The 13,610-nt window shown below is 33.6% G+C and overlaps 1 protein-coding gene across 3 annotated transcripts in view; it reads right to left on the reverse strand.

The window, feature by feature from the left end:
* The window catches only part of Ints6 (integrator complex subunit 6), an 89,044-nt gene that overhangs the window by 29,547 nt on the left and 45,887 nt on the right, over nucleotides 1-13,610 (reverse strand). For all 3 annotated transcript variants that reach the window (XM_004633102.3, XM_023717213.1, XM_012515149.2), the window contains 3 exons: nucleotides 7,141-7,324; nucleotides 2,450-2,575; nucleotides 1,116-1,270 (listed from right to left, as the gene is read on the reverse strand). In XM_004633102.3, coding sequence (XP_004633159.1) covers nucleotides 1,116-1,270; nucleotides 2,450-2,575; nucleotides 7,141-7,324 — 465 coding nt within the window. The remainder of the gene's footprint in view (nucleotides 1-1,115; nucleotides 1,271-2,449; nucleotides 2,576-7,140; nucleotides 7,325-13,610) is intronic.

Consider the following 13,610-nt stretch of genomic DNA (forward strand, 5'->3'; position numbering starts at 1 on the left):
TTTTTTAAGGTACCAGAGATCAAACTCAGGACCTTGTGCTTGCCAGAGAAGTACTTATTCCACTGAGCTGTCTCCCCAGGACCCCAAGGTTTTTTTGGATACAGGGTCTCATTATGCAGTTCAGACCCACAGTTATCCTTTTGTCTCAGCCTCCCCAGTACAGGGATTATAGGCATGTGTCTTCATGCCCAGTTCCAGGGCCAGCACAGCATGCAGTACTGGGGATGGAACTCGGGACAGTGTGCTTGGCAGGCAGGTACTTAGACCTTCCAGTGATCTCCCCAGCCCTCAAAATAAATATTTTTGAAAAGCTGGTAGAAGTTTAAATATAAAAGGTTTCAAAGTCAATTTGGTTTAATTCATAAATGATAGCTGCATGACACTATTAAAATCTGCTTAATGATTTTTGAAATATAATTCATTTTCTACGAGTACTATATCAAAGAAAGTCATATTCCTTCCTCTCCCCAACAGCCCCTTGGTGTTGTTCTCAGCTACTAAGGTGGGGGGGTGAACCCTGAAAAAACAGTACACTAACAAAACAGCACAGAAGTTAATGTATATAAATTTACCCCAGTATTTAAAGAATTATATAATGAATGATCATTCGATAAGCCTCACTGTTTCTAAAAATAATCCATATAAACCAGACCAGAAAATCTTTTCTAATTTAAACCTTCATAATATAACCCTTGAATATAACTAAAACCACACAGGTCCACATGACTCTCTAAAACTAAGACTTGAAAGATTGTAGGCAAACCATCAAATTATTTTCTAAACCTTCATTTGCATTTCAAATTGTGTCCCAAAGACAAATCTTAACGATACATTACGTTTAGAGTTCAAAAATTCTTACTACACTTGTGTTTATACATCCATATGTCAATAAAAATTAAGAATATTATTAGATTCTAAATGCAAGGTGATTTTTCTCTATGGTTCACAATGACAAATACAGTACACTAAAGTAAACAGCTTATCGTAGCACTTTGAAATCTGTATAATTCCTGAAAATGAACCACACCTTTAACTGATAGTAATACTTAACAACTAACATGAAAGGCAGCTAAATGGTTACACTATTACGTAGACACTGTCTCTGTTGTACTTACTAGTGTTGGAGAATTCTGATCTGGCCAAAAAGATTCTGGAACAGGCCAATGACCTATAGGAACCCCGGTTTTAGGATTTGGTCTGACATATATGAGTTTGTGACAGCTATGCCAAGGCTGAGATCCAAAAGGCCTTGATATATCTGGCTGTCCATCTACAGCAAAGAAATTCAAAGAAAGTAGACAGCATGGGAGGAAATAAAGTTAAATTATATCCATTAGTCCTTAACTTAATGAAAGTCTTAATACAGCATTTAACTTCTGTATTTTCCTTTTACTTAAATTGCTAAATATTATCACTGCTTAACATTTAGATTAGCTTGTAAATCTCTAGATATTAAGTATAAATTTCATCTATCAATTCACCAATAGAAACAGCCCCACAACATCTTTTGTTTGCCCAATGAGAACATATAAAACATACCACTAGGTAAATATACCTTTTGGTAAATGTTCCCCACTCTCAGACAGTAGGGCAAGCAACAAATCTGCTTGTCCTCTGTATCTTCCCAATTGTATCCTGTGTCAAAAACAGTGTTAGACACACAGGAAAAACTCCTGACATACTCTTATTTATTCAAAATCATTTTAAATAAAACCTAGCATCAAAATAAAGCACTTAGAATGCAAATATATATATATATATATATATATATATATATATTCAATGTGTCTCCCTTTAACCTAAAAAGAACTGTAACAAAATAGTAACTTCAACAATTCAGTAAACATTACCAATGCCTAACCATTCATTATTTAAAAACAAATACACCCTAAGACTTTTTATACCAGACAAAATGATACAATTTAATCATATCATCCTTCCCCCTAATACCTTCTGAACATAACCATTCATTCTGTTATCTATGACTTTTGTCCCTCTCTAGTGGATCACCTCTGTGAAGCATCTCTAATGACTTTCTAATTTCTTCCGAAGTACAAAAGCTAGGGTGTGTATTCAGGAAAGTTAAAACCACTAGAGTTGAACTCAGAATAAAGGGACGTGGGAAAAACAAATACACTAGACAGAGGCAATGTAGAATACTGACAAGGAAACATGAATTTGTTTATCCATAAATGTGTGAAAAGGTGTTTGGCTCTAATTAAAATTTAGGGTATGAATAGTCATTCATATAAAAAGGTAACAATAGCAAATCAGCATTAGTTCACCCTGATTTTCCTACTTAATTTTCCCTTGTTTACTAACAATAGTTTTTGTTATACTGATAATTTGGCTTTGTCAATTTTAGAGACAATTTAGAGTTATTTTTTAGTTCTAGTTCAGTAAGTGATAAAGCAAGCTTAGATTATCTACAAGAAAAACACAATAATACCTTCTACAGGAGCAGGATCTGGTCCTGCTTTTTCAAAGTTTATTACCACCCCGCTTTGTACTTTCTGCACCAAGGACTCCAGACACTGATTAAGCATTCTTGAAGAACACACAGAGTATGAGCGGCCTGAGACAAAAAAAAAATAAACTAGTTAGTTGTAAGAACTGCTACCATCAGCAAGAACTATGGTGGGGTTTCTGACATTAATTAAAAGAAATTCAATAGTAAAGGTTGATTTATTTCATAATCTTTAGAAGGATGAACAAAAATCATTATTTCCAATCAACTTATCAACAATCACATTTTAATGAGCATATGTAAACATTTCTTCCTATTAGAGGTAAATGAAACATAGAACTCGATACAAATGAGATAGGATGGGAAAACAAAATCATATGTTCTATCTTTAAAGCAGTATTTTCATCTGTTTACCTAGGTAATTTATCCTCAATACACAATTATCTAGCACTTGCAATTCCCCTGAAATCTTACTCCTATCTAACAAAATATTATCCCTAAAGACTTACACTAAGAAGCACAAAGTATTAACAATGACTTGTCTGCTCACAGTTGACAACATAGATGGTAGCATGAACTTTTCTGAACTTTGTTTGGCTTATATGTACTTTAGAATTACCTGTCTTAATACACTTTAGTATATATTAATCTGTAACATTTTAAGTTCAAAATTATTAAATTCTAGCAATTCAAAAAATATTAGGGATGGGGATGTGCTCAATGGCAGAGTGCTTTATGTAAAAGGCCCTGGATTTGATCCCAGCATGCTCAAAGAAAGACAAACAAAATAGCAAACATCAAACATCTTGCAATGTCATGTACAAGCCCAGTAGGAAGTTCTCTTACACAAATTCAAACAACTGTTTCAGAACACCAGCTATACATTATATTTGACATATCAAATTACCCATATCAAGTTATACATAATGTGGTATGTAAAGGTTATTCAGAAAAGAGAACATTAGGCAAAAGTAATTCAAATCCTAAAAGTTAGCTTTACTTAGAAAAACTGTAATACCACAAATGACTTACCTGTATATAATAATGATTATAATCTTTAAAAATACATATTACCTATATGAATGACACTATTCTAATAATTTTATTAATTTATTTAATCCTAGCAACAAGTTTGGGCTATTTTCTCTTTTTGATAAATGAGAAAACCAAGGCACAGAAAGGTCACCCAATTTATCTACATTAATAGTATAGTGATTCAGCCAAAATTCAAACTAAGGTATTATGATTGGCATTAGAAACTCTGTATTTGTATCTGGAAAGTACACATCAATTTGGTATTAATATTTAAAATAGCTACAGTCATGATTATTTGAGGTAGTGAATTTAATTTCTTCTAAGTAAATTTAAGCATATACATAAAACTACAGAAAAAGTCAGACCATTTTCGTACACAAAACATTTAGAAGACTACAAAATTACACCACAAAATTAAAATGTGTTTCCCATATGTCATTAAAAAACAAAAAAATCTCAACTGTGGTAATTCTCTATTCCCCTATGTCTTACCATAAATTAAAAAAAATTAAGTGACACTTTTGATTTTTTTTTTTTTTTTTTTTGGAGACAAGAGTCTTTCTATGTTGTTGAGATAAAGCTTCTCTAGTGTCAACCCTCCCAAATAACTGCAGTGTGTATACCCCAGAATTCAACTCAGTTATGAGCTTAATATAAAAGAAAATTACTAAGCCATGTTTCATACAAAAAAATCATCCCTTAAAATTATATGATACTTTGTGCTAAAGCATAAAGTTTAGGGATTCACGAACAACAATTGTGAAAAAAATGTATTAGCACACACCTTTAGGTCAAGAAGTTGGCTCACTTTTGGTTATGCAGAGTCCAGACCAAAAAAAAAAAAAAGGTCAAACTGAATATAGTAAATGTGAAGTCAATACAAACATTTTAGTAAAATAAAGAGGAGCAAAAGAACATTTCTAAGTTAGGGAACAGTCCTCAGGGTATAAGAAAATTAAATGTATTTAATCTAGAAAAACCTACAAATACTTTTTATAAAATCCCTTTGTCTTTGACATTTCCAACATGTCTACTGGATATTTTAAAATTTGCTGTTATCCCTGTACCTTCCTCAAACTTGCTCTCCACTGTATACTCACTTGAGTTTGTAACATTTCAGTTCATTTATACTGATTCACCACGTGAATTACCTGGTAATCACTCTTAATTTCTTCTTTCCTCATTGCCCTACCCTTGGTTCTCCTTACCATAGCCAAATCTAGCCCTTTAAACCGAAGTACTATATCATCTGTTACTACTCTCCATGCTTTTATTCTTGCTACTCTATAAACTCATCTAAAAGTCAAAGTAACCTTTCAGAAACAGAAATGAGACTGTCCCTCTTTAGCTTTTAAAAAAGCTCTCCAGAAAATAAATAAAAATTAAAAACTTAAAAAGCTCTCCAATGGCTTCCCATAATAGAAAAATTTTAATTTATTATAGTCTAAAAGGCTAGTCAATGTTTGGCACTGGTCTACCTCTCTGAACTCATTATTTAGTACTCCTCTCCGTGTAAGCTCAAGTCATATTGGCCTTAAATATGTTCAAACATTTCTTCCTCAGATGGAAACTTACCTAAAAATACTCGTTTTCAGCCACCAATTATACTTTGCTCAATAACCATAATTTTTTCCTATTCATAGTAGGCAGCACTCCCTAAAATATTTATTAATTTAATGATTATTATCTCTCACCTAATCCAAAGATACAAGCCTTCTGCCTATTCCCAGCATCCACAGTAGTTATTTGGCATACAATAGACACCCAATTACTTGGTTAACAAAAAGGAACAAGGCTTACAATGATTGTTGTGCAGTTTTTAAAAAGATAGCACACATAAAAATGCAACATACTGATGAATTTCTTTCCAATTATTCTTTCATGAACATAAATTATTCTATAAAGGAAAAAAATAACATATCTACCCATACCTCCTAACACTACACTGAAGAATATGTATGGGAATTGTTAGTAGTGATTACATATATGTATAACATAATACCAACAGCTATTAGCTTTTTTCTTCTTTTTTTTCTGGTGCTTTACCTCCAAAACTTGGTGCATTGAACATTCTTTCTTTCACATTAAAAAGAAAGAAAAGACATTATTCAGATATATGAAAAGGTGAGTGGCATTTGCGTAGCTTCCCATTATTGCTTACAAGAGCAGAAAAAAAGGCCAAATAAACTACTACATCGGGAAGGATCCAGAAGTATGTTTAGGGAAAACATCCTAATTTCTTGACTAAGATTTCTGGGTCAATAAAAGATATTACCAAGGGTGACTTCGGAATCTTCTCCTCTGGAGATGTTCCTTTCAAAGAATAAACAAAATAACTTTAGTACATTACTGCCCAAAGGCAAAGATAGCAACTACTACATGATTCTCAAGGCTCTTTTCACATCCTTTCTGACTGTACCACTCACTTCATTTCACACTCTGAATATTCCTGGCAGACAAAAGTTATAGTACATATAGTCCCATAACTTCATCATAATTACAAATTCAAGCAAAGTAACTGATAGTAAAAAAATTTCCAGAGGCTGGGTGTATAGCTCAGCAGCATAAGCACCTGCCTGGCAGCGCAAATTCTGAGTTTGATCCCTGGTACCACAAAAAAAGAAGAAGAAAAAATCCAATGTGAAGATATCTAAATTATAGCCTCAAAGTCCTCTGCAATCTGTCAAGTTAAAAAAATTAAAAAATAATCAGGATTTTTAACAAGTAGGTCAGTTCAAAGTTGAAAACTATGATTTTATGAACATAACTGTGGATCTCCCCATGAAAACCACTAGACTACCACTGAAGAATATTGGATAGGAAATTATTGGCAGCACATTATTTACTATTAAAGCCCAAAAGCATGAAACAATTCTTGGCACACAATAGACATTCAATGTATGTTTATATAAAATTAATCCACCCGTTTGTTAATTTCATGGTATGGAAGATCTGAGCCTACTATACATTCTACTTAAGATTCCTTTTAAAATTCTCATAGCATGGTGACTACATAATCTAATGTATGAGTGGATATCTAAATTGGATAAAATTTTGATACCTATTTCCTCTAGCCCATCTACCTACCTCCTTTGCCTCTAGGAAAAAACTTAACGAGACATATACCACCAAGTGGATAATGAAACATTTATCAAATCATTGTTCCCAGAAATTGCTCCAACATTTCTGTATCACTGGTGATCTTTGCAGATAGGAATATTTGTTTACCAACTTCAAATACCAGTATTCCCTATTTGGGTGAGGAAAAAAATTACCATTCATATTCAAACTTTTTTTTCCCCCTTTTGGAGATGAGGTCTCGCTGTGTAGTCCAGGCTAGCCTTAAGCTCAATATGTAGCCAAGACTGGCTTCAAACTCAAAACAATCCTCAGCCTCCTGAATGTTAGGATTACATACAGGCATCATCACTCCCGGCCTACCATTCACTGTGAGTTCCAACAGTGACCACATCTTTTCAAATCAGGATCACAGACTATCAATACTATACTTTTAAAATCATGTGTCTACTGGTTCTTAATGTTAACATATTGAATAAAAAAAATTTTTAAACACACATTTTAACACATTCAGAGGCACTCTACTTTAAGTCACTGAGTTACTGCCATCAAGAACTTACCGCCTGTTACTTCACACATTGGTGTTATTGCAGAGTCATCTAAAGGCACACCTGTCAACTGTTCTGATTCTACTGACATGGTGCCAGGCAACCGCAGCACTAATGCAAAGAGTCTCTGATCCCAACGAAAAGGTTCCTTGGTCAATTCACTTCCAGGCAAAGGAGAATTGAGAGGTAAATGGAGCTAAAAATAATAGAGAAGGGGAAAAAAACAGTAAGATTTATATTCACTATTTTTTCCAAAAACCACTTTAAAATGACATTTATAATGAAACTTCTTTGAGTCTTCCATCACTCCACTCAATCTGAAAAAAAAGTACGTATTCAGATAGACCTAATATAATACATGACACTGTTGTTTCAATTTTCTAAAACTTTACTCCAAGATCTAACTGAAAAAAACCTATTACTGTAATAATGTGTTCCAGATTTAGATTCAACTAATCACCAAGTAGTGAACTGCTTCCAAATAAATTATTAAAACCAATCCTATAACAGATATCTTACATTACTTTATGCTATGTGTGTGTACATGTATACATTTTTAAATGTATGTCATATATTTATGAGAGAAAATGATTTGACATCCTGGTTCCATGTCAGTTATTTTCTATTATATCATAGTACCCTAAACATCCACAGCTCTCAAAAAATTTAAACATATTTCATTTTACACAACACACATGTCCTGAAAGCATTTGCATGAAAGGAGATTCTGTTACTACATATTAAAGATAGCGATTTTTACCATATCTAAATGGAAGGGTTTGGGAATTTACATGTTTTATTTTTTAAACAGATGTTTCTCTCCATTCCTGTGAGACAAGAAAAATCAGAATATCTTCTAAGAGTCTTAAGAATCTTTTAAAAGGTTTTTAAAATAATTCCAATGAGTATCTGTAATCATTAGAATAATAAGCCAACAGGTTCCACACAAAACAACCTACTTTCTTTCGTTTTTCTGTGTATGGGGATACTGGGGACTCAAACCCAAGGAGGTTCTTATCACTAAGCTACAGCCCCAGATCTTTTTTCATTTTATTGTGAGACAGATTAAGTTCCCTGACTGTCCTTAAACCTGTGATCTCCCTTCCTCAGTAGAAAGACACCTGAGGGCTGACACATAATCTTAGTATCACTGAAATGGGGCAACTGAACAGCATATCTCTCATGGTGTGATTCAAATTCAAAACATAAAGATTGGAAAGAATGATGGAAGAAAGGGAGAAAAGAAAAAAGGCAAGGAGAAAGAGGAAAAGACAAAGAAAAAAGGAGGGCTGAGTATGTAGATCAGTGCTTGCCTAGCATGTTCAAGGCCCTGGGATCAATCCCCAGTAAGACAATCAGTAAAATCTAAATAAGTTATGCAAATTATTAACAATATCTTAGTATGTTACTTGGGGAAAAAATCCTTATTGGCTATATATTTTTTTTAATGTTCAGGGTTGGCATATTCAAATACATCTACAAATATTCAAGTTTTTGAAAAATATAAATGTACTTTTAAATTATCACTTCCAAATTAATGGCCAGAGTTTACACTAAGTTCTTCAGCCTTTCTAAATCTCACAGAAGTTGAAAATTAGGGTATCAGGGCCAGGGAGATGGCTCAGTGGAATAAGCACTTCCCTGGCAAGCGCAAGAGCCCGAGTTCAATCCCCGGTTCCACCACAAAAAAAAAAAAAAAAAAAAAAAAGAAAAGAAAATTGGGATATCAATGATTCTATACTGATTTAAAAATTCATGTTTATTAACATCAATCCCTTAAAAAAATAATTCTAGGAAGAGTGTTCCTAGTGAAGATGTGCTATGCTGGCACTTCTTTCCCAAAGACTCAGGCCAAAAGAATACGCTGTAAGGCTCCTTCATCAAGATCAGCCAAGATTTTATGACCATGGACAGGAATCATGTGCTCTTCCTCTGACAGTGGTTCTACTTAAAGGAGAAGGCAGAGGCAAGAGGAAGAAATTTGGGCCAGGATGTTCTGTGAGAAAGAGCCTTAAACCTTCAAGGCATTGTGATACTTGTAAACAACCAGGAACCAACTCGAACCCTTTGCTGTTATTCCTATGTATCTTGTCAGAAGTTAAATGAAAAAAAAAAGTACCATTTACATCATTTATGCAGGTGCTTATGACACTGAGCTAACTCCCCAGCCCTCAGCCAATCATTTTTGACTTTGGAAAACATAACTACCAAGAGCTTTGTCATATTCTCTCAAAGTCATAGAAATTTCAAAGCATGAAGGGTACTGGTTAAAGGAACTTTCAAATGTTTATGTAGCTGCTCTGCAGAATAATGGATACATAAAATTGCATCAAAAATCAAAGGCTAACATCACTACATAGAAACATGTCCACAAGTAACCATGTAATGAGCATTTGCAATGCAGACAACACTGAATAAAATAATTGGCCTTTGGTTGTACAATGCTAAATCTAGAATGTATTTCAAGTAAAAAGAAAAGCCAATAAAGCCTCAAAGAACATTTCTAAACATTAACAAATAGCCTTTCAGTCATGTAAAACTTTTATCAAATTTTTATTCATTTATTTTTTCCCCCTCCCCATCTTATCACCAGTCTTTCAACATCAAAGGGGAGTGAGAGTGGAAGGAATGCACTGGTAAATAAGGAAGGAGTAAGTGGCAGGCAAACAGGGACAGGAAAAACAAAAAAATGGAAAAAAGTATTCTTAGGAAGACTGAATTATTCAAAATCTGAAAGTTGTAAACATCACAAAATAGACAAGTTTTCAAGAATATACAAACTTTGTGAATCAAAGAAAACTTTACATAAATCAAAAAAGCTGTAAGGTGAAACATCAGAAAAACATACTATAAAAATGAACAGCTCAGGGGCCGGGGAGATGGCTCAGTGGAATAAGCGCTTCCCTGGCAAGCGCAAGGGCCTGAGTTCAATCCCTGGTTGGGGGTGGGGGGGAGACACAGCTCCTAAAAGCAAAAGAATACCCAGAAGAAACTCAGATGGCCTATAACTAGTTATAATACCAAAAAAACTCAATTTCATACCCATAAGATCAGCAAAAATTTAAGTGACATTTCATACCCATAAGATCAGCAAAAATTTAAGTGACATTTCATACCCATAAGATCAGCAAAAATTTAAGTGACAATACCAAGTGACAAAAATGCAGACTAACAAAAGCATTCCAACATTCCAACAGTCCTAGTGGCCTGTTAGTGTACAACCATTTGGAAGACAAGGTAGTATCATCTGGAAATGGAAAACAACTGAATATCACTTGGAAGACAAGCATATTCTAAAACATGCCAATTACAGGAAAAGCTCTACTTTTGTACAAAGAAATGTAAAAGGATGTACATATAGTCATTGGTAAAACATGTGCTTAACATCCACAAAGTCCTGGGTTCAATTCCTAGCACCACCGCCAAAAAAAAAAGAAAAAGAAAATGTGTGTAGCATTATTTTTGTAGAAAAACCCCGCAAGTCCAATAAAGGACTCAACAAACTGTGGTGGTGATGGTGGTTAGTTTATATACCACTAGTGAAATGAATAAATCTCCCCTAAGATTCAACATTGATAGATCTCAAAATATTTTTTGGATAAACATACAAATAAAAGAACATAAAATGAATGTACAGCTTGACATTTTTTCAAGCTAAATGCACTAAGTAACCTAATTTATGCACCAAAAAAGGGAAAAAACTACTTCAACCGTTTGGGGTATGTTTATGATGTGTATGTAGCAGTAGTTTCTCACCCAGAAAGGTTTCAATTTCCCTGTCTATGAAATGTATCGCCGTTTCATACACTTACTGGCCATGGCCATATCAATATACTATTTTGTGTGAAACATCTGTTAGTCTTTTCTACTTGTTTCTAGTTGCCCATATTTTTCTTATTGGTTTGGAGGATTCTTAATATAGTATAGTTATCACTTGCTTGGATATAGGTACTGCAAACATCTCCCCTCACCCTGTGATCTTTTTCATTATTTTAGTGCTATCTTTTCATAAGATAATGTATTTTTTCTTTTCAAAATTAGTACTTTTTGTGTCTTCAAATATCACAAATATGCTCTTATATTTGAAAGCATTAATATTTTATCAGTTATAATTAAATCAATACATCTGGAATTAAGATTGATATACAGTAAGGGGGTGAAGATTAATTTTTTTCTAAATGTTTATCAAAATGGCTCAGTGCCATCTAGTAAAAAGCATTATTTCTTTGATATACTATAACATCCTTTCTTATTTTGGGTGATTGTACATGGTGATTATACTGCTGAGTTAAAAAATAAATAAACCAGGAATAATGGTACATGTTTATAATGCCAGCACTTGGGAGGCAAAGGCAGGAGGATTACAGAAAGTTCAAGGCCAGTTTGGGATGCATGGTGAATTCAACATGAGCCTAGACTACATAGTGAGTCCCTGTCTCAAAAACAGTATTAGATGAAAGAGAAAAGATGAAAAATTAATCAGAAAAGCATTTCCACATAAACAAAAACAATATTTAGTGTCATGTTCTATCTATATAACATATACATGTAGTAAGAGAACATGCCACACACCAAACTTACAAGTGTTGCTTCTGAGAAGAAAAAGCAACATTCTGTTCCATGTGCTGAAGTTTAAAAAATTCAAATCAAAATAAAAAGCTAAAATATACAACTCAAGGGATCAACTCAATAAAAGATAGATTAGATATAATTATTTACCTCAAATCTTAAGACACTTGGAGGAATCCTAAGAATTCTATTACTTGAAAATTACACATTTACTTATTTACAATTGTTTATATACCTACAGAATACTAGGCATGTTTAGGTTCTAGGGATCTAAAGATGATTAACAAAACAATGAAATATGATCCCAATACTGAAAGAGTTCTAAAGGAGGAACGATGGTCCTAAAGGGTATTTGTTTCACAGATGTGTTTAGAGTTAAACAGAAAATAAATCAAACAAATAAGGCACCGTACTGGTTATCAAGGTATTTCATGGGGTCATCTGACAGGAAAATAGTTCATAAAAGCTGTTCGTGAAAAATCTCAGGAAACTTTAGTACAAGAATATTCCAATTTAAGTAATAGTTTAAAAAAGAAAGTAGTCATTAAGCTATGGATGTAGCAGGTGAGGAGTCCCCAGGTTCAATTCCCAGCACCACAAGAAAAAAAAATTAGCCATTAATAACAATACTACTTTTATAGTCAAGTAATTATTAGACGCCAAATCAAACCAGACAGCATTTATTCTGTAAAATAAACAAACCAGACAGACACTATTAGAATCCCATTTACATGGATGGGCTAGGGAGATAGCTCAGGGGTCTAAGTGCTTGCCTAGCAAGCACAAGGACCTGAGTTTGATTCCCGGTACCACATTCCATGGCAGCTCTGCACTAAGCCGGCCACAGAAACCAGGTGTGGTGGCGCACACTTATAATCCCAGAACTGGGGAGGCTGAGACAGGAGGATCACTATGTGTCTGAGCTGCACAGCGAGACCCTGTACCAAATAAACAAATAAATAAATAAAATCCCCATTTACAAATAATAAAATCTGAAATACAGCAGCACTTCAGCAGCTTTTTAGAAGATACCCAGACAAGTGATAAAGAGACAGGCTTTAAGCCTCTGATTCTTAAAATTAAGTACAGCCTAACCATTACTGAAAACATAACCCAAATTTTTTAAAAACACAAAATGTTATGCTATTAATATCTGAACAATTTTATCAAATGGAAAAACTTTATAAAAATAACCATGTTTAAGGAAAAAAAACTTCAAATTGATTTCCGAATCAACCTAGTGAGTCATTTTAAAGCACTTACTACATAGTATAGACATTATAGACTCATTGTTTTTTATAAAGCACAGTCTAATACTTTATCCTCAGTTATTCTTTTTTATATCCTGGGGAATCAAACCCAAGTCTATACCCATGCTACGTTACCGCTCAATCACTGAGCTATACTCCCCAGTGTACCTAGTTATGCTCTTATCTAATGGAAAGGTGCATCAATATACTTCTCTTTCCTTTTGTTTTCCCCCTTCCAATTCTCAATACAAGGGTAAAAACAATAAGAAATAATTGTAGCTAGAATGTTTTTGAGCATTGTACCATAAGCTTTACCTGTATTAGCTACAACAAAGCAAGTAGAAGAGATAGTACTATAAACTGTACTTTAGAAATAAGATTGACTATTAGGAAACATTTCTATAAAAAAAAAAAAAAAGGAAACATCTCTATGCAGAATACATCCAAATAACCCCTACTATATAATTAAATATAGAATATCTAAAATGGACAAGCTGGTAAATTTAAGAATTGTATATATTACGTGTGATTCAGTAACATAGTAATTCCCCTATAACCATGATATTAGTGGCCTGTACTAGGGTCTTAATCTAGGTATCTTAAAAGTAATGTTGGAGCTGAAGAAAAGGAAACATAGTTCCAAATTAAAGTTAGAAAATTGTC

The sequence above is a fragment of the Octodon degus genome, unplaced genomic scaffold (assembly GCF_000260255.1).
Source record: "Octodon degus isolate 3935 unplaced genomic scaffold, OctDeg1.0 scaffold00051, whole genome shotgun sequence".
Lineage (NCBI taxonomy): Eukaryota > Metazoa > Chordata > Mammalia > Rodentia > Octodontidae > Octodon > Octodon degus.